The 24,493-nt window shown below is 38.7% G+C and overlaps 7 protein-coding genes across 11 annotated transcripts; 5 read left to right on the top strand and 2 right to left on the bottom strand.

The window, feature by feature from the left end:
* The first annotated feature begins 5,629 nt into the window (after window positions 1-5,629).
* LOC9329044 (eukaryotic peptide chain release factor GTP-binding subunit ERF3A) lies at window positions 5,630-10,677 on the top strand. Of its 2 annotated transcripts, none has more exons than XM_021013378.1 (20): window positions 5,630-5,760; window positions 6,192-6,233; window positions 6,315-6,392; window positions 6,540-6,590; window positions 6,697-6,750; window positions 6,854-6,958; window positions 7,177-7,288; window positions 7,373-7,418; window positions 7,567-7,638; window positions 7,767-7,829; window positions 7,923-8,077; window positions 8,169-8,233; window positions 8,317-8,467; window positions 8,784-8,889; window positions 8,969-9,104; window positions 9,255-9,319; window positions 9,400-9,564; window positions 9,932-10,004; window positions 10,091-10,171; window positions 10,271-10,677. In XM_021013378.1, the coding sequence occupies exons 1-19, from the start codon at window positions 5,757-5,759 to the stop codon at window positions 10,147-10,149; spliced, it is 1,602 nt and encodes a 533-aa protein (XP_020869037.1). In that variant the 5' UTR covers window positions 5,630-5,756; the 3' UTR covers window positions 10,150-10,171; window positions 10,271-10,677. The 2 variants fall into 2 exon arrangements, with proteins under 2 accessions (XP_020869037.1, XP_020869036.1); XM_021013377.1 differs by having other exon boundaries at window positions 5,631-5,760; window positions 10,274-10,677.
* Window positions 10,678-10,770: 93 nt separating this feature from the next.
* Window positions 10,771-12,536, top strand: LOC9329043. The gene is made up of 4 exons (XM_002892935.2): window positions 10,771-11,163; window positions 11,543-11,725; window positions 11,824-11,883; window positions 12,104-12,536. The coding sequence occupies exons 1-4, from the start codon at window positions 11,020-11,022 to the stop codon at window positions 12,395-12,397; spliced, it is 681 nt and encodes a 226-aa protein (XP_002892981.1). The 5' UTR covers window positions 10,771-11,019; the 3' UTR covers window positions 12,398-12,536.
* Window positions 12,537-12,664: 128 nt separating this feature from the next.
* On the top strand, window positions 12,665-14,269 carry LOC9329042 (chaperone protein dnaJ 3). 2 transcript variants are annotated; one of them, XR_002329427.1, is made up of 4 exons: window positions 12,665-13,151; window positions 13,456-13,489; window positions 13,603-13,705; window positions 13,909-14,269. XR_002329427.1 is itself a non-coding variant. In XM_021013391.1 (3 exons), the coding sequence occupies exons 1-3, from the start codon at window positions 13,144-13,146 to the stop codon at window positions 14,110-14,112; spliced, it is 315 nt and encodes a 104-aa protein (XP_020869050.1). In that variant the 5' UTR covers window positions 12,665-13,143; the 3' UTR covers window positions 14,113-14,269. The 2 variants fall into 2 exon arrangements, 1 of the variants encoding a protein (XP_020869050.1); XM_021013391.1 differs by lacking the exon at window positions 13,456-13,489.
* A 258-nt stretch (window positions 14,270-14,527) lies between these two features.
* On the top strand, window positions 14,528-15,987 carry LOC9329041 (probable splicing factor 3A subunit 1). Of its 3 annotated transcripts, none has more exons than XR_002329426.1 (2): window positions 14,528-14,648; window positions 14,744-14,822. XR_002329426.1 is itself a non-coding variant. In XM_021013384.1 (2 exons), the coding sequence occupies exon 2, from the start codon at window positions 14,822-14,824 to the stop codon at window positions 15,773-15,775; it is 954 nt and encodes a 317-aa protein (XP_020869043.1). In that variant the 5' UTR covers window positions 14,528-14,648; window positions 14,820-14,821; the 3' UTR covers window positions 15,776-15,987. The 3 variants fall into 3 exon arrangements, 2 of the variants coding, with proteins under 2 accessions (XP_020869043.1, XP_020869042.1); XM_021013384.1 differs by having other exon boundaries at window positions 14,820-15,987; XM_021013383.1 differs by having other exon boundaries at window positions 14,815-15,987.
* An 852-nt stretch (window positions 15,988-16,839) lies between these two features.
* On the top strand, window positions 16,840-19,555 carry LOC9326321 (cyclin-dependent kinase D-3). Its single transcript, XM_021013380.1, has 7 exons — window positions 16,840-17,218; window positions 17,388-17,686; window positions 17,771-17,879; window positions 18,309-18,434; window positions 18,579-18,814; window positions 18,893-19,150; window positions 19,239-19,555. The coding sequence occupies exons 1-7, from the start codon at window positions 17,114-17,116 to the stop codon at window positions 19,285-19,287; spliced, it is 1,182 nt and encodes a 393-aa protein (XP_020869039.1). The 5' UTR covers window positions 16,840-17,113; the 3' UTR covers window positions 19,288-19,555.
* Window positions 19,509-22,326, bottom strand: LOC9326320 (probable protein phosphatase 2C 8). The gene is made up of 10 exons (XM_002890212.2): window positions 21,657-22,326; window positions 21,364-21,472; window positions 21,218-21,254; window positions 21,070-21,114; window positions 20,938-20,990; window positions 20,649-20,810; window positions 20,481-20,564; window positions 20,187-20,276; window positions 20,021-20,068; window positions 19,509-19,846 (listed from the first exon to the last, which is right to left on the bottom strand). Exons 1-10 carry the CDS (start codon window positions 21,944-21,946, stop codon window positions 19,736-19,738), a joined length of 1,029 nt encoding a protein of 342 aa, XP_002890258.2. The 5' UTR covers window positions 21,947-22,326; the 3' UTR covers window positions 19,509-19,735.
* A 93-nt stretch (window positions 22,327-22,419) lies between these two features.
* On the bottom strand, window positions 22,420-23,724 carry LOC110225136 (putative 12-oxophytodienoate reductase-like protein 1). Its single transcript, XM_021014030.1, has 3 exons — window positions 23,641-23,724; window positions 22,994-23,093; window positions 22,420-22,904 (listed from the first exon to the last, which is right to left on the bottom strand). Exons 1-3 carry the CDS (start codon window positions 23,722-23,724, stop codon window positions 22,420-22,422), a joined length of 669 nt encoding a protein of 222 aa, XP_020869689.1.
* Between the last annotated feature and the right edge of the window lie 769 nt (window positions 23,725-24,493).

Raw genomic sequence — 24,493 nt, 5'->3', positions numbered from 1 at the left:
AGTAGCAAGTTTCCCAAAATGGAAAGTTACCAAAATAGGAAACCCCTTCATAAGGAAATATTCCAAAACCCTAAAGTACACGTTTGTTTAGGATTTCTTTCTAGATGAGAAATAGAAAGTTTCCATAAATGGAAAGTTCCATATAAGGAAAGATTCCATAAATAGAAAGTTCCATACATAAAACCGAAACCCTAGAAAAAACCCTAGTACTATAAATCGCGGATGCTAAAACCCTAAAACTTAACCGCGAAATCATAATATCCTAATCTAGTATGATCCGATTGTTTGGTTGTTTTTTGTTGCATACTAGATCAATCTTCTAGGGTTGATTTCATCCATATATATATAACATGATTGTGTAGAAAACACTTGCTGAAGACAAGCATGGCTCGGTATTAAATACCGCATGACTTGGTCTAACCGATTACATGAGTTCTCATTTAACTCTATATATTATAGATGTCAGAAATCAACTATTATGAATACACGGCACTCAATGCCTCTCGTGACAATTATTTACAATGGGCTTTGGACACTGAGATTATCCTAAAGGAAAAAGGGGCTTGGTGAATCTATTGTGGAAGAAAACAATGTCACCAGAAGAGAAAGATATAAGGCGATTACTAACAAACGCCAACACCTCAATGAGAGTCTCAAAATCAGTACCTCACTATTAAGAATCCTCTGGACCTCAGGACGGTGCTATTACCCAAAAGCCCGATTCGATCGAAAGAATCTCAGATTCCAGGAATTCAAATCCATGAATGAGTATAACTCAGCACTATTTAAAATAGTGTCAATACTGAGATTCTGTGATGAGGAAGTTACTGAGAATGACTTGCTAGAGAAAGCATTCTCGACCTTTCACACAAACAATATATTGCCTCAGCAACAATATCGTGAAAAAGGTTTTTACCACATATGCAAGTCTAAACTCTTGTTTTTGGGGAGGACTCCTTTGTAGAGAGTGCTAAGGAGTGAGGCTTTGGAGAAACCGTGATGAGAACATTGATTCTGATATGCTACTTGCTGAGCAAAACAATGAGTTATAAATAGTGAAATGAGACAATGAGTTATAAATAGTGAAATGAGACCTCCTGGTCCTACCCCATTATCAGAAGCCCGTTGGGCTGAAGAGCCTAAAGAAACTAAAGAGTCTAACCACGTCCAAAGAGATAAGTATCATGGCCACAGTCATGGTAAATGGAATGAACGTGGTAGAAGTGGAAAATATAATTTATATGATCAAGGAAACCATTCATATGGTTAAGGCCACCGACCCGACTTTGGTCGTAATCGAGGTAGGCCACGGTATACCCAAACCACAACACTCAAATAAACTTGTTTGCCACTGATGAGTAATGGGGAAACCATTGGACTAAGACGTGCAGGACACCTAAGCATCTTGTTGATCTCTATCAAGAGAGTTTGAAAAGAATCAAGAAGCTCATTTAGTTCATCACGATGGTGAAGAAGATTTCGACCATGAGATAGATGATTATGAGAATTCAATAAACGAAATATCTAAAGACATGGTTCATTAGCCAAATTGCGGGTATAGCTAAATTTAGTGAAGGCTAAGGGCAGGCCCATGGCAGGCCCATATTCCCAAGGGCACGCATCCTCAGATGCTTCATATTCACCTAGCTCAAGGGGGCTTGTTGAGTTTCAAAGAAATGTGTTTGAATGGTTTTCACATTGAAACTAAGGGTGAAGGGAACAAAGGATTCCCATATATTACTAAGAGCACCCAAGACCATGAGAAGGTCTTAGAGACTATACCCGCGTCATAGATCTTTACTATGCCAAGGTCAATATGATAAAGGCTAATAAAGTAAACAAATAAGGGTTTACTGAGAAATTCACTAATGGCATGACCGGCTTGGCCAGCCCGGTTCGAATATGATGCGTAAATTAAGTCAAAGTTCTAAAGGGCACACCCTTAAAGAAAACCGAGTTTTCCCTAAGCACCACACGTGCATAGCCTGTTCACAAGGGAAGCTTATCACTCGACCTTCACCAGTCAAAGTGTCTAAAGAGACCTTACATTTTCTAGAACGACTTCAAGGAGACATATGTGGTCCGATCCATCCACCTTGTGGAATATTTCGGTACTTCATGGTTTTAATCGATGCATCGACCCGCTGGTCGCATGTTTGCCTATTGTCTTCTAGGAACCAAGCGTTTGTTAGGTTATTGGCCCAAATGATCAGATTGCGAGCCCATTTTCCAGATTTTCCTCTTAAGACCATACGTTTAGATAATGCTGGTGAATTCACTTCCCAAGCATTTAATGACTATTGTATGGCCATGGGGGTAAGTGTGGAACATCCTGTGGCACATGTCCATACACAGAACGGATTAGCTGAATCCCTCATTAAACGAAATCAACTAATTGCTCGACCATTACTCATGAGGTCGCAGCTTCCGGTCTCAGCTTGGGGACATGCAGTTTTACACGCTGTTGAATTAATACGCATTCGGCCATTTAGTGAACATAGATATTCCCCATCCCAATTGCTAACGGGTCATTAGCCAGACGTTTCCCATCTAAAGACATTTGGGTGTGTCACCTATTTACCCATAGCACCACCACAGAGAGCAAATGATGGGACCTCAAAAGGGGATGGGAATATACGTTAAAAATGATTTTCCCACCATCATTAAGTATCTCGAGCCAAAGGCCACATACAAGGATTGTCATCTCAATGAATCCGTTTTCCCAACACTGGGTGGAGAGACTAACAAGCTAGTCAAAGAACTTACATGGAATCAAACATCCTTCACATGGCAAGATCCTCGGACTCCATCAGAGATCCAAAAGACTATATATCTGCAAAAGCTAGCTAAAACAGTTGCCAAGATTCCTATAATGACCCAAAGAGAGTAACAAAATCGTACATACCAGCTTGTAATGCACCAGTACGTATTGATGTTCACAAGGAACACAATCAAGTTGCTACAACACGTAAGAAACGTGGTAGACCTAAAAGGTTCCAAAGACAAGAACCCTCGAAAATCAAAGAAAGGTGCAAGGGAAACCGAGAAGGTTCAAGAAACTATAGACATGGCCAGCTAATAGACATAACCCTAAGGTACCAATCAATGAGGTTTGGGACGCCAAACCTCAAGGTTCTAAAGGTGTAAAGAGATCTCTATAAACTATATCATGTCTAGAATACAATGGAACCGAAAAAATGTCGACATAAATGATAATATATTTGCGCACAAGGTAGCAACTGAAATGAATGAGGATCAGGAGCCCACGTCTATACTAGAGTGCACTCAAAGACCTGATTGATTAAAATGGTACAAGACCATAAAACGTGGAGCTAAGAATCATTAAGAAGAAGAATGTGTTTGGTCCAATACAAAGGACACCATTCAATGTAAAGCCAGTGGGACAAATGAGTCTTTGTGATAGTGTGAAATAAACATAGTGAAAGCGTGATATATCAGACACGGCTTGTCGCACAAGGATTCACACAAAGACCAGAAATAGAGGAGATATACTCCCCTGTGGTGGATGCTAAGACATTTAAATTTTTGCTAAGTCTGGCTATATAAAAGAGAAAGATTTGCGGCTAATGGATGTAATGCCTGCATATTTATATAAGTCCACTGGATAATATATGAGATTACCAGAGGGTATTGAGCTCAAAGATAAGAAAGATTTTCGAGAACAGCACTGCATAAGGCTGGACAAATCCTTATATGGACTGAAACAAAGCGGACGTATGTGGTATAACCGGTTAAGCGAATATCTCATCAGAGAAGGCTATAAAAACGATCCGATCAGTCCATGTATTTTTATCAAGAAGTTTGCAAACAAAGGATTTGTAATCATAGCAGTGTATATGAATGATTTAAACCTCTGGATAATCGCCCAAACAGTTGAGTATATCTAAAGAAAGAATCTCAAATGAAAGACCTAGGCAATAATTAAGTTCTGTTTGGGATTACAACCTGAGTACGTGAATAATGGAATCCTTGTGCATCAAATGGCATACACTGAAAGAGTACTCAAGGAAATTTAATAAGGACCAGGCCCGCCCATTGACCAGGCCCAATGGTGGTGAGAAGCCTCAAATTGGATAGTAATCCATTCAGTCCGGAAATGCCATACCTCAGTGCCATAGGAGTTCTAATGAATTTGGCTAGACACACTAGACCAAACATTTGTTTTGCCGTGAGTCTCCTGTCTAAATTTAGTTCATGATCAACCCAAAGGCACTGGAAAGGTTTAAAGGAAGGTTTGGTTAAATTTTAAAGTTTATTCTTCCTGCGTTGTTTACTTGGGTTTATTCTATACTGATCTAACCAAAGAAGGTCCAGTTTGCTTTGGTTTAGTTTGATTTGCTGATGCAGGTTATTCATAAGATCAGATTATGGCATGGTCAATGAATAGGAACTACGTGTGGCTTGATCCCTTCCAAGGGTACGTAGGCAGCCTTCCTTAAGGCGCAGCTACTACTACATCAAAGACCATCATATTTGAAGATAACGCAGCCTGTATTGCTCAACTCAAGGACGGCTACACTAAGAGAGACCGGACGAAGCACATTTTGCCAAAGCTCTTATTCACTCATGAATTACAGAAGGACGGTCAGGTCAAAGTTCAACAGATCCGGTCAAGTGAGAATTCAGCCGACCTATTCACCAAATCATTGCTGACTTCAACGTTCCGGAAGCTCATTCATCAGATCGGGATGCGCGGACTTAAGGATCTACAGTGATGCTCAAATCAGGGGGAGTAATGCGTGTTGTACTCTTTTTCCTTCACCATGGTTTTGTCCCACTGAGTTTTCCTGGTAAGGTTTTAATGAGGCAACATTCCCCAGCGCATTATAGAGATCCCGGTTTAGTATCGGGCACGGTTATGTCTTCCAAGGGGGAGTGTTATAAACCATATAGATGGACTCCATAACCGACCCATGGCCCATTAGGGTTTTACCTTATTCTCTGTATCCTGTTATTATCCTTGTATATATATTCTTTATTCTATTAATGAAAGACACAGTTCACAACAATTGCAACATTCAATTTCTTTTTTGGATTAAAATTCCAAAGTATCGGAAACATACAAAACAAGAAGATAAAAATGTGCGGTCAAGATTGAAGGATGGATGTAACAGATGATAATAGCCCCAAAAAGAATCTATGGGTAGATTTCCTACAGAAAAGAACTTTGTCTCATTACTTGTTACATTAGTGCTTTCTTTAACTGAAAGGAATAATGAAAAAGCTATACATTTTTTGGAAATTTACATTGGTGTGTTAAAAACAATACAAAATTTTCTGTATTTTAGATTTACTTGTATAAAATTTATAGACATTTTCTGAATTTTTAAGTTCAATTATCTATCTATTCTTCCAGATATTGTTTCCATGTTGTACAAGAAAAAAAACAAAAAACAACATTGATTCACAATCGTGGATTTCGGCCTTCCAACAATCAGCACGTACTAGTAACTAAGGCCCATTATTTGGGCTTTTACGACGGCATTATATTTCTTAACCGACGTCGTATTACGTTAACCTGACACGTGAGTTTTGGGATGAGAAAAAAAGAAAAATTTGATTACGCAACAAAGGAAAAAAGGGAATATATAAAGATCCACCTGGGCAAAAATTAGAGCCTCATAGAAGCGGCACTAGTTCGTTTGGTGGATCCCTTAACGCGCTTCTTCTTCTTCTTTCTCTTTCGCGAGATAACCTAGAAACCCTTTTCCTTTCCTTCGCTTCTACAATCCGCCATGGGTACGTGTTTTCGAGCTCTCTCTCTCTAGTCATCGCTCTATATGTCTTCTTTCTCTCTCGATTTCTCGATTATGCGCTTACTGCTTTTGTTGGTCGATCGGATCTTTTTTTCTATTTTTGTTGTATGTTTGCGTTATACTGTGTTAACTTCGATTATGAAGCTGATGGATTCGTTTCTCCGGTAGTTAATATTTAATCGGAAGGAGGATTATCGGCTTTTGGATTAGAAATTGGATTAGGGTTTAGCTGATTGGTTGGTTTTAATTGGCTTGTGTAGAACTGACCTAGGTACTTCTCTTTGTAATTCGTGTGAATTTAACTCTCAGATAGTGAAGGATTGGGTATTTTGTGGAATTCTTTGCTACATTTCTGTACGTTTTTGTTGGAGATGATAACTCTTTTTTTTTTTTATACATTGTTAAACCGTGCAGATCTTGAGGCTGAGATACGCGCATTACAGCTTGATTCGGCAGGTAATTGAGACAACTAGCTTTAACACTATTTTTGCTTACTTCTTATTTCTATGGTACCAAATTTTGTGTTAATATATGCAGATGAAAACAATGGTGTTGTCATTCCAGAAGATCATAACTCAGATGAAGTTGAGAATTTGGATAAAGCACCAGAAGAAGGTACCTACCATGTTACTCGGCTATTACATTCCATACACAAAACCAAATTCATTTGTCTATATATTATACTGTGATGAGATTGAATACTAAATCTTTTGATGAGTGGTTGACATAGAGTATAACCAGGTATTTTATCTTTACTTACAGACTTGAAAGATGAAGTGCAAGAATCTGTCCCGGTTCCTGATGAGCAACAAGGTTCCTGGCATCAGTGTCCTTTTCTTTTTATTTCACTTCAAATTAGTTTGCTTTATCTAACTTTGTCATAACATTGTTTTTTTTTTTTGGACTTTGGTGGTTTCAGCTTCTGAGGATCATGATGAAGTAATGCTTCATCCAGTCCATAACCCAGCGAAAGGTTCGTAGACTATCGTCTCGGTCTGCTCCCGTCTCATCTCTCTGGTATCCTGTTGTCTGCCTGATGATTTATATATTATTCTGATAAATGTAATCAATCTTAGCTAAAGAGAAAGCTGCTCAAGACAAGGCTGCCAAAGAGGAAGCTGAAGATGAAGCAGAAGCAAATAAAAAGAGACACTTGAATGTGGTGTTCATTGGGCATGTTGGTATGACTATCTACTTGATGATTTATATTTTTTTTATGGGCATGTTTTTGTTAAAGCTGGAGGTTGCAGGATAATTTCCTTGTGTAGACACAGGGTTTCAGAGCTTATGTAATACAGCTTTGAAACCCCCACTGGTCATGACCTTTCTGTCTGTGTACTTTTATGTTTATAATGGCTGACATCTGTCTTTAATTTACACACTCTTTTTTCAATTACAGATGCTGGTAAATCCACAATTGGAGGACAGATTCTTTATCTTAGCGGTCAGGTGGATGAACGACAAATCCAAAAGTATGAGAAGGAAGCAAAAGATAAAAGTAGAGAAAGCTGGTGAGTGTTCCTGATTGCTTAAACCTGAAAAGGAATGCTTTGCGTTCTAATTAATTTTGAAACTTTTATTGCCCTGTATGCTAGGTATATGGCATATATAATGGATACAAATGAAGAAGAGAGGCTCAAGGTACTTCATGTGTTTTGGTCAATGCTTGTTTTTTTGCTTAAAATGCTTGTCTTAGATGATAGAGTTAATGTGTTTATGGAAATCCCATCAAGTTTATTGTTGAATATATGTTAGCTAAGTGCTATGGCTAATTTGCTACATTTAACAGGGTAAAACAGTTGAAGTTGGAAGGGCACACTTTGAAACTCAGAGCACTAGATTCACCATTTTGGATGCTCCGGTAAGGGATCAATCTAAAATAATTGTTTTCCATTTATTTTTGTTTTATGCGGGTAATTTGTGTTCCAGCATATATGTTGGATGAGTTTTCTGTTCTAATTCTCGTGTGCTTTTCTGAACTTATTACAGGGGCACAAGAGTTACGTACCCAATATGATTAGTGGAGCATCTCAAGCTGACATCGGTGTGCTGGTTAGTTAGCTTATAAGTTATTTTTTTTTCTGTTGATTTAGCTTCTCCTGTAGGAAGCCTATTAACTTCCCTACCCATCTCTCTCTGATATAGGTGATTTCAGCTCGAAAAGGTGAATTTGAAACGGGATATGAGAGGGGTGGGCAGACACGTGAACATGTTCAACTTGCCAAAACATTGGGTGTTTCGAAGCTGATTGTTGTTGTGAACAAGATGGATGACCCAACTGTGAACTGGTCGAAAGAAAGGTAATTTACATTTACCTTTTAATTTCTTGTTAATGATGATTTTCGTATCTTCTTCCGTACATCCTTGTACTTATGTAAATCCTATGCACAGGTACGATGAAATTGAACAAAAAATGGTACCGTTTTTGAAGGCCTCTGGCTACAACACAAAGAAAGGTATGCACTGAACTGTAAACCTTACAGATTAACTATGGTCTAACAGCATATTTAATTTGTTCTCTTACTCTTTTGCTGTTAAGATGTTGTCTTCTTGCCTATATCTGGTCTAATGGGCAAAAATATGGACCAGAGGATGGGTCAAAATGTTTGTCCTTGGTGGAGTGGCCCTAGCTTTTTTGAAGTCCTTGATTCTATTGAAATTCCGCCACGGGATCCTAATGGTCCATTCAGGTGAACCACCACTGTCCCTTCTCTTTTTTCTCTTTTTATACCGTTTGTTCTTCGTTATTAATTATTGGTCGATGCATTCAGGAAATCCATTACTTGTGTATATTGATGTTTTAAATGGATAATAACATCTCTATGCATTGTTTTCTGCATCACATGCAACTTCCCCAACTTTGGCATGTCTTTATCCCCCTTAAGAGGAAATGTCTTCTGTAGTTTTTTCCCCCCAGTCTCTTATATAAAGGGGAATTTATAGTCTGTAAACTTATCTTTGTATGTTGTATACTGTGTTAACCCGAATTGATTTTATGAACTGTAGGATGCCTATTATCGATAAGTTCAAGGACATGGGAACTGTTGTTATGGGAAAAGTAGAATCTGGCAGCATTAGGGAGGGTGATTCCTTGGTTGTTATGCCGAACAAGGTGCTTTCATGTCTTTTTCTCATTTCATATTTCCTTACCAGTTTATTGTTTTCCTGATGACTTTCATGAATCATTGTAGGAACATGTGAAAGTTGTTGCTATATATTGCGATGAGGATAAAGTTAAGCGTGCAGGACCGGGTGAGAATTTGAGAGTTCGTATTACTGGCATTGAAGATGAGGACATCCTTGCTGGTTTTGTTTTATCCAGTATTGGTGAGTATGATGCTTTACAGATTGCCTTCACTAGAAATGATTTGCATTGCCAAATTTTGTTTTTATTTCGTATAACTTTGTTAATATCTGAAATCTTAAGTCTTCTCTTAGCTGTACTAATTTGGAGTTTTTCTTTGTTTTCTGTTGCAGTTAACCCTGTCCCTGTTGTTACTGAGTTTGTTGCCCAACTACAAATCCTTGAGCTTCTTGACAACGTAAGGCACACATTCTAGAATGTTTTTGTATGAGTATATACATTTTTTAAATAGTCTCCATTATTTTGCTGCTCCTGTAGGCTATTTTTACAGCTGGTTACAAGGCAATTCTCCACATCCATGCGGTTGTCGAGGAGTGTGAGATTATTGAATTGAAAAGCCAAATTGATCTCAAAACAAGGAAACCAATGAAAAAGAAAGTTTTGTTTGTGAAGAATGGTGCTGCTGTTGTGTGCCGCATCCAGGTCTGTCTCCTTCTAACTACCGTTTTCTTTCTCTTATACTTATATGCATAGCCATAAGTTGAAGTTTCAATCTCAATCAAAACAAAAGCTGAAATGTTATCTCCTTTGGAACTTGGTACAATCCTTTGGTATGGTCCCTGGGATGTAATTGTGGGAAGTTGTACCTGTTTCCTTTGAAAGAGTCTGATTAAAGTTTATTGGTCGTGTTCTGGTGGTTGATGGGGATAGTTAGCTATTTAAGGTTTGGGGGTACTCAGTACTAATCTTGGTTATTTACTGGAAACGATCAAACAGGATTCAAATTGAATATATTTTGCAAATTATTGTCAAGTCTTTCTAATTCTCACCCCTTGCTGTATCTCTGCAGGTTACGAATTCAATTTGTATTGAAAAATTCTCGGATTTCCCTCAACTTGGAAGATTCACTCTACGAACGGAAGGTAAAGATTTCAGAGATTATCAAATGCAATGTATAATGCATTTATTTTTACTCATCCTAATTTATGTGCATGGTTATACAAAACAGGAAAAACAATTGCGGTTGGAAAGGTTACTGAGCTCATAAGTGCTGCCTCAAGCGCTTGATCCAAATTTTGCGAGAGAAAAGGTGAGGAGTCTTATGATTTCATTTATTTGAAACCACCATATGGAAGAATTATCTTTAGAAAATGGCTAATCTAAACCTGGGTTATGTTTCTTTGAAAAGCAGGAGACGGCTTTCGGGTTGCACCAAGAGGGAGATTATTAGGAAAACGCTTCATGAATGATGATTCGGACTAAGAAATCTGAGTTCCCTAAAACCCTAGTTCTAATACCCTTTTTTTTCAGTGCACAGTTGAGGTTTGAGATTTACAAGCTGCGGAGAGGTGTAACCTGAGACCGGTTTTCTTTATATTTTAAAGCTAGAGAGAGAATTATGATGAACTTGAGTGAGAGTTTTCTTTTCTTTCAAGTTAAATTTACAATTAATACGACTACCTCCCTTTTGGATGACTGAATCTGTTTTTCGGCTATTTGGAGATTGCTATTTCATAGTTGAGGAACACACATTATTCGTTCCTTAATACTTTGTCAGACAAGTAGCGGTTTCTAGCACATTCTGTCTTTGTTTCTCATGTTATTTCGTGGTTTGGTCAGGTCAATTCACTGTGCATACAAGTTCATTAATTTAACTCGAAATGGATTGAGTTTTGTTTATAAGAGACGGGCAATAAAACTGTAATCAGGCAAACGTTTCCTAAAATTGAGTAGCTTTAGGATTCGGTCCGGCGATATTGAGATAATGACACAAATAATATAATTGAAAGCTTTTCTCAACCAAATAAAACTTGTGGATAACAATAAAACGACCAGCTCTAGTGTGTTTTTGTTTTTGGTATGTCTGAAAAAGTGACGTGGAAGAAAAAAAAGTAGAACGATGAAGTGGGGAAAAAAGTGAAAAGCTTCTCAGAGACGATGATGGTCTCACTAGCTTCATGGGTTTCGTCCCCATCTTCTTCTCTCTTCCTTAGTCGTCGCGAGAGATTACATTTGGTGAAAGCCACGGTCGATGGCAGGAACCGGATTGTCCCACCGGCAAAAGATCAAATCCCTAACAAAGTAAGCAGCACCTTCTTCATTTCGATTGTTTTTGAAAGATATTGTAAACCTGATGAACAGTCATTTTATAACGAACTGGGTTTTCTGAAGAGAAATTCTTGTTGATCTCATTTTTTGGAACCAGCTGCGGAGTATCCAAATTATTTTCTGGTCAAATTAATAATTTGGGATAAATGTTATGAGTTCACTTTTAGGAGATAGATTTCATGGAACCAAGGTGGTTATAAGAGTTGTGAAATTTTAGAATTAAAATTACATGAATACTAAGAGAGTTACTTTTATCAAATGCAAGACTCTTTTATGGGTTCTTTCTTATGATTCTGAATATCTCGAGGCAACTAGTTTTTACTTGAGTGTGAACTGATTTTGGAATATGTAGGAAGTAACGGAGAGTGTGAATCTGTTAAAAACCGCTGCAAAAACTCGGAAAGTTGCAGCAGATGAGATTTTAGCTGCTTTTTCTGCTATTGAAAAGGCTAAGATTGATCCATCCACATTCCTTGAAACCCTTGGTGGTACCGAGTCTCCTGGACGAACATGGATGCTCATCTTCACCGCCGAGGTCCGTTAAAAATAAAATTAGCCTTCAAGTTTTTTAAAATGTTGTAGTCTTGATCCATTCAAATCATTGACTTGAGATCTTATATACCATACATGCAGAAGAAACTGAACAAAGGTCGTTATTTCCCTCTAACCGCTGTTCAGAGATTTGATGCTGCGGTAAGTCTCTAAACTGGTTCTAGCACTGAATGAGAAACAGATTGATTGATCCACTTATCTATATCCACTTACATATGTGATCATGTATGCTTGTCTTCTTGTTTTCAATTTGGCATCGTTCGCGAGGTTGTCTAGGCTACGAATTAGAGCTGCTTTAGGGTCCTGAAAGCCGAGATTTTGGAAGTAACAAAACACTTCTTATGATTGATTCTTGAATCAGGGAAAAAGAATAGAGAATGGGGTGTATCTTGGTCCATTAGGAGCATTAACATTCGAAGGAAGGTTTTCTTGGAAGAACCGGATACTAGCTTTCGTCTTCGAACAGATCCGCATAAAGATTGGACCATTAGATCCTCTAGAGATCAGTTTGGGGAAGAAAGATGCCGAGGAAGAGCCGAGTAATAAAGACCCTTTCTTCATTTGGTTTTACATCGATGAAGAAATAGCCGTTGCTCGAGGAAGAAGTGGCGGTACAGCTTTCTGGTGTCGTTGTCGCCGCATTGCTTCCTCATGACTCTCTTCTTCTTCTCAAAAGCTCTCCTTGTAAATGATATTTAATGTCATTGAGTTCATTTGTAATGTTCTGATGTAAAACAGGATGGTTTTGTAATATAACAGTTTTTGATTTGGTTCGAACCGGGTTGAGTAGACAATGTATGGTACAACGTTGTCGTTTTACAACAACAAAAAAATTAAAACCCAAAAATCTCGAACCAAAACTGAAGAACCTCAAATTAAGTGTGTAAGAGCATCTCCAACAGGGGGTTTTAGTTGGTTTAGGGAGAGGTTCTCTCGTTAAATGTTAATAAAAATAAATCAAAACCCAAAATTATTAGGAGAACTGGCTCTGTGGAGAAAGTTTTGGGAACCGGCTCTCTGTCGTCTCTCTCTTTTGTACGTATCACCATTGCGAGTTCGTTTCACCAAATCGGAGACCCAATTATATATGTTTTTGTCCCCAATCCAACCTCCCACCAAACCCTCGCTTCGTTCTCTCGAAACAATTGGGTTCTTCTTTCACCGCCGATCCAATTATCCCACCGCCGAATCAGATCGTCATCGTTATCAGTGGTCCGAGCGGAGTTGGCAAAGACGCAGTGATCAACAAGCTTTGTCAAGTTCGTGAAGAGATTAGGCATCTAAAGAACTTTGATTACGTTGTGGTGAATGCGAAAGGGGGCTTGATGATGCGGTTAATCGCGTGGAATCCATTATCAATGCTGAGAAATCGATAGTTCATCAAAGGATTGTCAGGATTTGATGTGCAGGTACTCTATTTGATTGCTTGCTTCAAAGCTCCATGTGATTATAAAAACCTTGACTTGCTTAGATTCAATTGAGGAATAAGCTTTCAATTTACCGTATGGTTTGAGGGGCTTATAGTGTGAAGTTTCTTGTTTGCTACTTGAGGAAGAATAGATATAGCTAGAGAAGCCATTTTAACAAAGCGTTGTGAGATAGGAAGATGATTAGCTTTGATTGATTTAGTTGTTTAGATAATTTGGTGCTCTAGAAAACGAAGAAGTTATATGATTGATCTGTTTCGGTTTATTGTTGTTGCATGAGGGTCAGTGTTGTTGATTCGGATCCCATAAATGTTGTAAAGGTGAGAGTTTTCATAAGATCCAGCTTTTGTTTCCTCTTTACTTTACTTCAGAAGTTCTTTAACCATTAACCATCATAGTTTTCTTGATATTCATAAACATATGTGAGATTAAGGGATTTTGAAGAAGAAGAGTTAGTTTGTTTGGGTGCAAGATCCATTAGTGACAAAAGGAGGAAGCTTGATACCTCTTTTTGGGAGCACGCCTACTACTTGCAGGTAACAACACTTTTTTATAAACACGATTTAGATGTTATGTTTAAGATTTGTATTGATTCTAATGGATTGATGTTTCTTTCTCTGATAATTGAGGCGTTTAAAGTTGGATCCTTTGTTAAGTTATGTAGTGTATGAGTTTGGTTTATGGTGTTATGTGTGAACTGTGATTTTGATTTCTGTATAATTCATGTATGTCATTGCAGTTCAAAAAGTTAGCTCAAGCTTATGAAGTTCTTAGTGACCTGGAGAAGTGGGAGATTTATGACCAGTATGGAGAGGATGCACTCAAGGAAGGAAATTGTGGTGGAGGAGGTAGACATGATCCATTTGATATTTTCTCATCCTTTTTTGGTGGAAGCCCGTTTGGTGTAGCTATGTTAATAGCTATATGTATCCTAGGTTCATAATAATATGAATTAGCTGAAGCCTGAACTTTACTTTGCTGTCCTAAGCCGGTGGTTTTGTGAGCAACATGCCACACTTTGAACCTTATACATGATTCTTCATTGAAAAACCATGTATTGTAACCAAACAAAAATACATAAATATGTATTATTTTACAAATTTGAATTTTTTCTTAAGAACCCCATTAGTGGTTGTAACCATTGGAGGACACAAAACTTAAGAGTTCTTATGCAAGTTTTTTAGTTTGAAAAAAGCTAAATTTATACTTAAAAATGCTGAGAACCCCTCAAAGACTTGTAACCATTGGAGATGCTCTAATATGGCCCGAAGTTATAAGCCAGAATAACAAAGGCCCATTAGAAAACCTTGAGCACAAGTTTCTCGTTTATAAGTGCTAGGCTACGCCTAGGGCTCCGTTTATTTATTTTCAGAGGATCTTCTCCGTTCCAAGCTTGAGAACTAGAAGTCGTTCGTTCAAGGTTTCTTCACGAAGTCACTGAGGCTCTCGCGGCGTGGCTGTTACTTCCCGGCGGTTGAGGTACGGTACTTGTTATCTGTCTCCGAAAACCCTAACTAAGTAGTCCTTGGCATCGCCGATTCCTCTTATTGATCATATCGATATATTTTTCTCAGAATTTCCTCCCTCGCCCATAGAAATAGGAGAATCTGATATTAAGGTTCCTTATCTATTTGTCTTTGTATAGAAAAGACATGTCGAAGGATTTGCAATCGGGGCAAAACAACAATCCGAATTTATCTCCGGCGGATGTACCTCCATGGGTTAGATATTTGGCCGATAGCTCGGCCCGTTTGGTATTCAAATACGGGGTTGAGATGGAGAGTAGTATGATGACAAGCTATGCGAGAAACCCAGATTACTCCTTCTTCCGGAGCTCAGATCGTTATCACGCTTATTACCAGAAAAAGCTTGCTGAATACCGCGCGCAGAAACATGAGGGACCTGAGATCAAATATAGTGATTATGGGATAGCTGATACTCCATTGAGGGTGAAGGTGAGGGAACCGTTTCGAAAACCTCCCGAGTTGCAGGCCTATCTTCCTGAAAGCTTTAGTGACAAGATGAAGCGTCCGCCTCCACCACCTCGCAAGTATGCAGCTATACTCCCTAAATGGATCACTGGCAAAGAGCTTGAAACTATCAAGGCTACAGCCAAGTCTGTGGCGCGGCACGGCCAAGTCTTGAATTTGGTCAAGGAAGGGAATATGGACGAGCCTCAGTATCAGTTTATGATCCCAGGTGATTGGAGGTATTTGTATTTCAATAACCTTGTTGATGCCTATCGCCACGACAATCTGAGGACTGCGGAGTTGGTGGCGTCAGAGTCGGAGGTGGCCGCTTATGAAGAATCCTTCCAACGTTTTTTCGAGGAAAAGAAGAAGCTGCATGAGGGAGCCGAGTTAGCTGTGATTGATTCACATGAATTTGTGTGGATGCTACTGCTTGAACCTCCCGATGAGTCAGAGGGATCAGAGCCGAAGAGAAAAAGGTGTTTTGAAGAGTCCAAGGGAGCAGAACCAAAGAGACAAAGATGTTTTGACGAATCAGCCCTTTCTCCAGAAGACCAGTTTCTTGCTCAACATCTAGCTAGCAGTCAAACATTTTCAGGGTTTGTCTACAATGACTGTTTTTATCCCAGACTTTAATTACATTGGAGACGTTATCTTAAAGCGTGGCAAGTTTGAAGGAGAAAATTCCAGCAAACCGTCTCAAGTTAATTGGAAAAGACTGGTTTTTCTTTTCTTTGTTCCCCTGCCTTAAAAGTTCTTAAAACATATATTTAATATTATTATGTGATACTAATCTTACTGCAATCGAATATATTTTTATTTATGTGATACTTGAGGATGCTCTTTTTCTTGGACCGTATAAGAAAATAAAAGATTGCCACAATCGGATGGTATTTAATTTTGATGGTAATTATCTACTAGCTTTCTAGTGGCTCTTTTGAATTATAGAGTTGGGTTCTAAAATTAGCAGTGGAATCGTCTTTCAGCTCTTCTCTTGCAAGACGATTTTTGTTAGAGATTGGGGTGTATCTTGATCCATTAATTAGGAGCATTGACATTCGAAGGAAGGTTTTCATGGAAGAATCGGATACTAGCTTTCGTATTCAAACAGTTTCGCATAAAGACGCCGAGTAATAAAGACCCTTTCTTCATTTGGTTTAACATCGATGAGGAAATAGCCGTTGCTGGTGTCGCCACATTGCTTACTCATGACTCTTTCTGAAACATTCTGGAGCTACAAAGATAGTTATTAAATCGTTAGCAGCACATAAAAACATTCCTCCTAGAGTAGCTGTTAATATGAATAACAGAAACTCTGTTATTCTTCTCAAAAACTCTCCTTGTTCTGATGTTAAAACAGGATGGTTTTGTATTATAACAGTTTTTTATTTGGTTCTAACCGGGTTTAGTTGACAATGTATGGTAAAAACGGTGTCATTTCAAATAGCACATATCTCTTTATAGTTAAAACATTTCCGTTGGGTATCTTAATTACAGTATAAAACACTGATATTTTTAGTTATTTAATTATACCTATGTAAAATGAGTTTCTTCTTGAAACAAGAACCCTTTTCACATTCTTTTCCTACTTTTTTTTAAAGAACAATATTTAACTTTTTGATATTTAATCAAAAAAGTTTGGATATTAAATGAGTCAAAAATAAATAATTGGGGTGTTTATGGGCTGAGACTTTTATCCAGCTTAAAGAGAGAGAGAGTTTTGTTTCCTTTTTCTTTTTCAATTTTTCTTTATTTGTTGTTTCCCTCGATTAGCCGATTGCGTCTGCAAACGCGCCAACGGCTACATTTTCTCCGGAGCCGGAGCTCCCAACGCTGAAACCCTAAAAAAATCTCCCGGTATCTTCCTCATCGTCGATTTTACCCAATTTCGGAAAGCAATCGAATTCTAGTGAGGGAACCAAAGTGAAGTAAGAAGAAAGAGAGGCACGATTATTGGGTTGTGAAAACCCGAAAATGCCGGAGATGGAGCAGCCAAAGAAAGTTGCTGATAGGTATCTCAAGCAAGAGGTTCTTGGGCAAGGTACCTATGGAGTCGTCTTCAAGGCCACTGATACTAAGGTCCTTTCTTTGCTGATTTTTTCTTCGAAATTTAGGGTTTAGGATCTGTCGCTAATTCCTAATTTCTCCTCCGGATTTTCATGCATCTTTGGGGAAATTTGTTGGGTTTTCTGTTTGAGAGTCCTCAAGGGAAGTAATTTGTTTTCTTTTGGGGTATGTAATTTTGCAGACGGAACAAACTGTAGCAATCAAGAAGATAAGGCTTGGTAAACAAAGGGAAGGTGTAAATATTACAGCTCTCAGGGAAATCAAAATGCTCAAAGAGCTCAAGCATCCTCATATAATTCTGCTCATTGATGCATTTCCTCACAAGGAAAACTTGCATCTTGTCTTTGAGTTCATGGAGACTGACCTCGAAGCTGTCATCCGCGATTCCAACATATTCCTCTCACCCGCCGACATCAAATCTTACCTCCTAATGACATTTAAAGGACTTGCTTATTGCCACGATAAATGGGTTTTGCACAGGTACACTTGTTTATCCTTAACAACTTGCTCTTGTCTCTGTAATGTTGCTTGCTTTGCCACTCATTATGTGTCCCTTGAGTTCAGGGATATGAAGCCAAATAACTTGTTAATAGGAGTTGATGGACAACTGAAGCTTGCAGATTTTGGCTTAGCACGTATATTTGGTAGTCCAAATCGTAAATTTACCCACCAGGTATGCTTTTGCCATTTATCCTTTGCTCTACTATCACCAAGTTGATCAGTAGAAATTAATCTTTATGAAATGATCAAGCTAGTTTTTACCTGTTTCGAAATTCTTTTGACTTTTCTTGTTGTATGCTAATCCCTGAAATTTCTTGACGCTTTTACTGGATTCATGCTATCACCTGTCGATAGTACAAAATGTGTCATGTAGTCAACAGTCTAAACTCAAGCAATTGCTATCTCATCTCTGTACTACAAATTTTGCCATTAACCGGATCCTTGACCTTTAGCTATTTCTGCTTTCTTTGTTTCCCTTTGAACAACCACAATTACAATAGAATCCATATGAGCTCTGTTTCGAAATGCACAATGCACCTTATTTTCTGTTTTTTCTAGTTGTTATATGTCTTCATATCTTGATACATCTGATAATGCACAGGTGTTTGCTAGATGGTACAGAGCACCAGAACTTTTGTTTGGTGCAAAACAATATGGTGCTGCAGTTGATGTTTGGGCCGTTGGCTGCATATTCGCCGAACTTCTACTACGCAGACCATTTCTTCAGGTTAACTCAACTCATCATGGCTAACATTAAAACTTAGTCCAATCATCTCTTTGGATGTTATACTCTCACTCTTAGACTACTTAATTACATTTTTATTATCAATTTTCTCGCCTATGTTTACTTATTCTATTTTCGTCGTTTCAGGGAAACAGTGATATTGATCAATTAAGCAAAATATTTGCTGCTTTTGGGACACCAAAAGCAGATCAGTGGCCGGATGTAACAAAGCTTCCAGATTATGTAGAGTATCAATTTGTCCCTGCACCGTCTCTACGTTCTTTATTCCCAGCAGTTAGTGAAGATGCTCTCGACTTGTTGTCCAAAATGTTTACCTATGACCCAAAGGCCAGAATTTCCATAAAGCAGGCTCTAGAACACAGGTGCGTAAAGTTCACCATCTATTTATAGGCAAAGTATATCTAGCGTTCTGCTCTCACACCTTTGTTTTCGTTGTTCAGATACTTCACTTCTGCACCTGCTCCTACTGACCCGGCTAAGCTCCCAAAGCCCGTTCATAAGCAGGATGGTAAATCCTCTTACGGTAAACATGAGGCCATTACAGTGCTATCACCACCACGTAAGCTTAGAAGAGTGATGCCTGAGCGTGGGAGGGTTGATAGTTTGAAGGCTCATGTTGACAAGGATCAACAAGCACCCATGTCATTAGATTTTACCATCCTCGCTGAGCGACCTCCAAACCGGCCAACAATCACCAGGTAGAAACAGAAGTATTAATCTCAGTTGTTATTACAGTCTCAAGATTGATTGTGTATTTATAGCTTGTTCTTCTTTTTCTTTTTGTAGTGCTGATAGATCTCATCTGAAGAGGAAACTCGATCTTGAGTTCCAATAAGACTGTTCGTTTTGGACTCTTGCCTCTTCTCTTACCTTCTCCATTTTCATGTTCTGGTGAGACCGAAACATTCTTAAGTTGTCAATTTACTGCTGCTTGCGTAAGCTGGCGATTTATTCTTTTTCATTTTTAGCTTAATTACAAACCAGAGGGATCCTAAATTCACAATGATAATATTCCGTTGTCCCATAGGCTTTATTTATTGTAAACTGATCATACTGTACTATGAAGTCTATGATTATAAAGCTTTCTACTTTTGCTTCTGAAATTGCACTACAAAGAGAGCTCTGTTTACTCTTCAAACTCATTTTTCTTTTTATGGTGGCCCCCAAGAATTCAATTGATCCATTGACAGCTTGAAAAGAGTTTACCAACAAAAGGTTTATGTTTAAAAACTCATACGAGCCAGAAAAACAGATGCCCATAGGTCAGTCAGGCTCTTCTTTAGTCATACCCGCTTGAAGACTATCACGATTGCCGTGCAGTTGTCTTTGCAACGACGTTCTTTCACAGCTTCCTTTACAAGACGGCGACTTACCGTGCTTACAGGCAAGCCCTCCTACAAAATCATAGCCATTAGCCTCTTAGTAATCTCTCATTTTATTTTCCCTTGACACTCTTTATTTGTGTGCACAAGGTTCTAACAAACCATTTTGCTCACATGGCTAAACATCTATTAGTTAAAGCGAGTGAAATGGAGGACAAAGTGATTTTGACAACTGTAGGTATTTACCTTCAAAAGTTTCTGGACAAACCCAACAGCATCACTTGGTCCAAACACCTGAAAACGGATGCATTGTGTAGATTATATTATATGAGCAGCAAAATTTGAAATATAAAAGACAAAATGAAATGTTCTTATAGAGCACTGCACAACCACAAACGAAGAGCTTACTTACTTCCCACAATCCATCGCAACCAAGAATCATGAAGTTTTCTCTCTCAGTTAATTCAAAAGCATGAATGTCTGGAGTTGCACTGACACCAAACTAGATTCAATAACTTGTGTGTTAGATGCAATTATGCGAATAACCCATAAGCTTTCAGGATGACTAACAGATTCAAGGCTACTGGAGTTGCAAAATGATATGGAGATAGGTTCATGAACATGTCGATAGAATTTTGCACGAGAGAGCTAAAATGTCGCAAAGATTATGGGCTCAAGATAAAGTGGGAAGCCACAGGATCATTACCTTCTTAAATTGACGATCACCAAAAGCCCTAGAAACCTCAAGACGCCCTTGTAACCGTCCATTTGAGCTTATAACACCACCTGACTGTAAACTCATACAAAGTTATCAACAGAGCATGGTGTATTCAAATTTACTAGGAAGTCTCTGTCTGGCTCATCATAAACTAACCTTCTGAATTCGAGAGCGCTCCTGTGGATAAATTGCTTTGTGCTCTCTCGTCAAAACAATTGCTTTGAGTGGATTACATGCTTCTGTATGATTCCCCAACTCGTTGGTAGCAGAGGATCGTGCCAAAACAGCCTTAGCATCACCGATATTGGCAACAAAAACCTATAATGCATGAGAGTTTACCGGGTGTGAATACTGGAGAAAAGGTCGAGTAATTTTACGAACTTTATCTAGAAATAGAGTCAAAATATTGAATTCCAAACGAGGAACGACCCCATCACAGTCATACCTTTTGATCAAGGAGCCAGACACACACTGCTGTGGCGCCATCTTGCCATCCTCCTGTACAAGACACAGGTCAGAGAGATGCAAAAATATGCAGAATATAGCCATGACACACACACACACACATACAAATTACCTGAAATACTTTCTTGCAGGAGCAACTCATCGGTTTTCCGGAAACCTGAAAGTAAAATTGCTTTAACATTTGAGAATCTGTGTATCTCAAATAGTTATAATGAAATGACTAAAAAGCTTTAAAAGACATATGAAGTAAACTTATATACCTTCAAGAATGGCCTTTTTAGCAACTTTGACATCCAGCTGAGGCAGTAATCAAACAATTTGACAGAAAAGAAGGTGAAGTGAGACCGACTGAATGACATTAAAACAGCTCTAAAGACATAATTAAAATGAACCAAGAAAGACAGACCAACTCACGTGGTAACCCAGCTGAAAGAACGTTAAGGTGAAGATGCTTCTTAGCAAACTCTGCAGCTAAACGACCTCCATGCCCATCATAAATTGCAAAATGCGCACACCTACATATCAATACACAAGAGCCTAGCTTTATAAACAAACCCAAAAGAAGATCATTTTGCCAATGAAGCCTTCAACTTTGCAGCACAATAAGACTAGTATCTTCCTAATTCTCTAAGTCCCAGCAACAACAGAATTGGCATGAATTACTAAACTTGATTCAACGAAAAGCTTGTATTTTGTTACCTTAGTGTCCCTGGGAAATCCAAAGAAGCGTCAGGCAAAACCACCCATACATCTTCCATCGTATGTCTAGCTCCTTTGTCTTCAGCAACACCAGCTTCAACGAGAAACTCCTTCTTCTCCTCTCTATTACCAACGGCGGCTACGGCTTCTCCTCCATCGGAACATCCAGTCTCCTCTGACTTCTTTGCCTTCTTCACCGGTGAGACCAATTCCTCGCTGGAAAACGAATCAGCCGCGTGCTTGTTATTTGGTTTCTCCTTTGCAGTCAAATCAGATTCCTTCTCCATCATTCGTTGACGGTTTATCTTCTCGGTTTGTTTCCCGGCAATAACCTTGTCGCCGTCGCCGTTTAACACAAATACTACTAACCGGGCGTTACATCTAGTTGCATAAATTTATAATTTTAGTACCCAAAGTATCTGTATATTTGATTTTAGCCCCATACTTTGTAATTTATCTCAACTACATGCGCAAGAATTTCTGAATTTTAATTCGTATAACCGTAAATGATTTCGGTTTCTGAATCATGAAATTCGTAAATTCGTGCAATCGGTGTAAGTTTTGTTGAAGCATTTGTGACTTGTGTAAGCAATTTTGGAACTTTTATTTTGTTTATTCAGCTTGTAGTGGAAATGATGAAACTTCGAGAGTTGGACACTGCAATAAAGCCCTTAAGCATGTGTATCTGTGGTCTCGAGGAAAGGGTAGTCTGTATAGCCCACGACAGGATCTGAAGTGTAGAACGTTGATCTGTCGTACTTATTCAACGGCTCATTGAGTTCGAATCTCCTGAGCAGATCCGGATTCGCCAAGAACGTCCTTCCATAAGCCACAAGATCGGTCTCGAGGAAAGGGTAGTCTGTAAAGCCACTATGAACGTTCCTTTGAAGGCAATTCTCATCGGAGTAAGCGATTCCTTGCACTCAAAGATTCCTTCAGGGGTTTTCATTCTAGGTTCAACTAAGTGACAGTAAAGGATTCCATGCTTGTTCATAGCTTGCACCAGGTAGAGCCCTAATGCTTCTGGATTCGAGTCTCCTGACTCCATGTAATCTGCGAATGGCGAGAGTCTGATTCCAACACGATCTGGACCGATCTCGTTCACCACTGCTTCGATTACTTCCAGAGCAAATCTACAGCGGTTCTCGAGTGACCCACCGTATTCATCACTTCTGTCATTCACTTTGTCTTTCAGGAACTGATCGATCAGGTAACCATGTGCGCCGTGAACCTCCACGCCATCGAAGCCTGTACTTTTATATGTCAAGTGTCTTGATCAGCTTTCATTTTCATTACATTACATCTAACACCCAAAAGGAAAAAGAAATTTTGTTTACCAGCTTCTATCGCATTTCTTGCAACAATTCTAAAGTCGTTGATAATGGCGGGAATCTCGTCGGTCCTTAACCGCCTTGGAGGCTTAAACTGACCTCCATACTGTAAATGCAAGAGCTACTAAGTTTTGAATTAGTTCACGATGTAACTCAGAATTTCTCAAAAACTCTTTCGATTAATAGAAAATATGTTTACAAGGTTTCTCCTTTAACACTATTTTCTATTCTCACTAAGTCTTGTTCATTAATCACAGACCGATTAAGAACAATAACTCTCTTTAAAACCCTTAGCTCTCTTTAAGCCTCTAGTTCTCTATTTCTCTCAAACTAAGACTTAATAGCTAGGAATTCTCTCTAGTGATTGTGCTCAGCTTTCTACAAGCCTTAGCACCCTATTTATACTAAATAGGTTGAGACCATACAACAGGTCGATTTCCAATTCTAAAACTAATTGGAATGGACAATTTCCTTTTTCTTTATGGAATAGGAAATTGTCCTCTGTCTTCATGTTTTCCTTTTCTTCTTGCAAAAGGAAACTCTTCAGTCTTCTAGAATCTTCTCTAAGCTTCTAGTCTTTACTTCAAACCGCCATAACAAGATTCTGCATATTTCCTTAATCTTGTTCATGTTGCTCTGTTCTCTTGAGTTACTTCTTGACTTAGTTCAGGTACTCCTTCAGAAGCTGCATCTTCAATCTCCCCCTTTTTAATCTTGTGTCTCTCAAGCACCTGCATTTGAAATCTTCTATCTTTTGTAGACATTTTTCATCACAAGCAATCACAGACTTTAAACAATCGAAGTTATTAAAAATTTTAGCAATTTCGTCCAACAAAGACTAACTCCCCCTAAATCTGACAAAGTCTGAAAAACAAGCAACAACAAAGTCTGGAGTTCAAAAAAAAATCAAATAACTACTCCCCCACAACACATGAACTCCCCCAGACTCACAGCCATACTCCTTTCTCCCCCTGCTTGAGAGCTCAAGGTTAAAAACCAAACTTCCTATAGTCTTTTGGACAAAGGATGACTGAGAACAAGTTGTTGAATCACTCCATTCATCTTGGAAATAGCCTGAGCTGTGTCTAACAAGGCCATAAACATTCCCTCTCTATCATCCTCATCAGGGTGTGGCAGACGGATGCTTCCAATGTCCACAACAGTATATCCTTGATACTCTGGATTAAACTGAGAAGAAGGATATACATTTTGAGGAGCAGCTCTTGAAGTATTTGGCTGAGTGCTAGCTTTTGCTTTGCCCTTCATCCTTTCAGTGTAAGCTTGACCAGTTCTGACATCCTTTTTGTAGAACTTAGGAGTCACAAACTTTTCTCCAGGAAAGATTGTCACTTCTTTTTGACTTATGAGCATCCCATATATGATTCGGGGAAACACCAACCATCTTTCATCCTTATTCTGAACAAGTGACATCACTTGATTGAAAATCATCTTCCCAACATCAAATCTGATCCCATGAAAGATTTTGTAGATAAGCTGAGCTCTTTC

The sequence above is a fragment of the Arabidopsis lyrata genome (assembly GCF_000004255.2).
Source record: "Arabidopsis lyrata subsp. lyrata unplaced genomic scaffold ARALYscaffold_1, whole genome shotgun sequence".
Classification (NCBI taxonomy): Eukaryota; Viridiplantae; Streptophyta; class Magnoliopsida; order Brassicales; family Brassicaceae; genus Arabidopsis; species Arabidopsis lyrata.
This window is presented reverse-complemented; position numbering and strand designations above follow the sequence as displayed.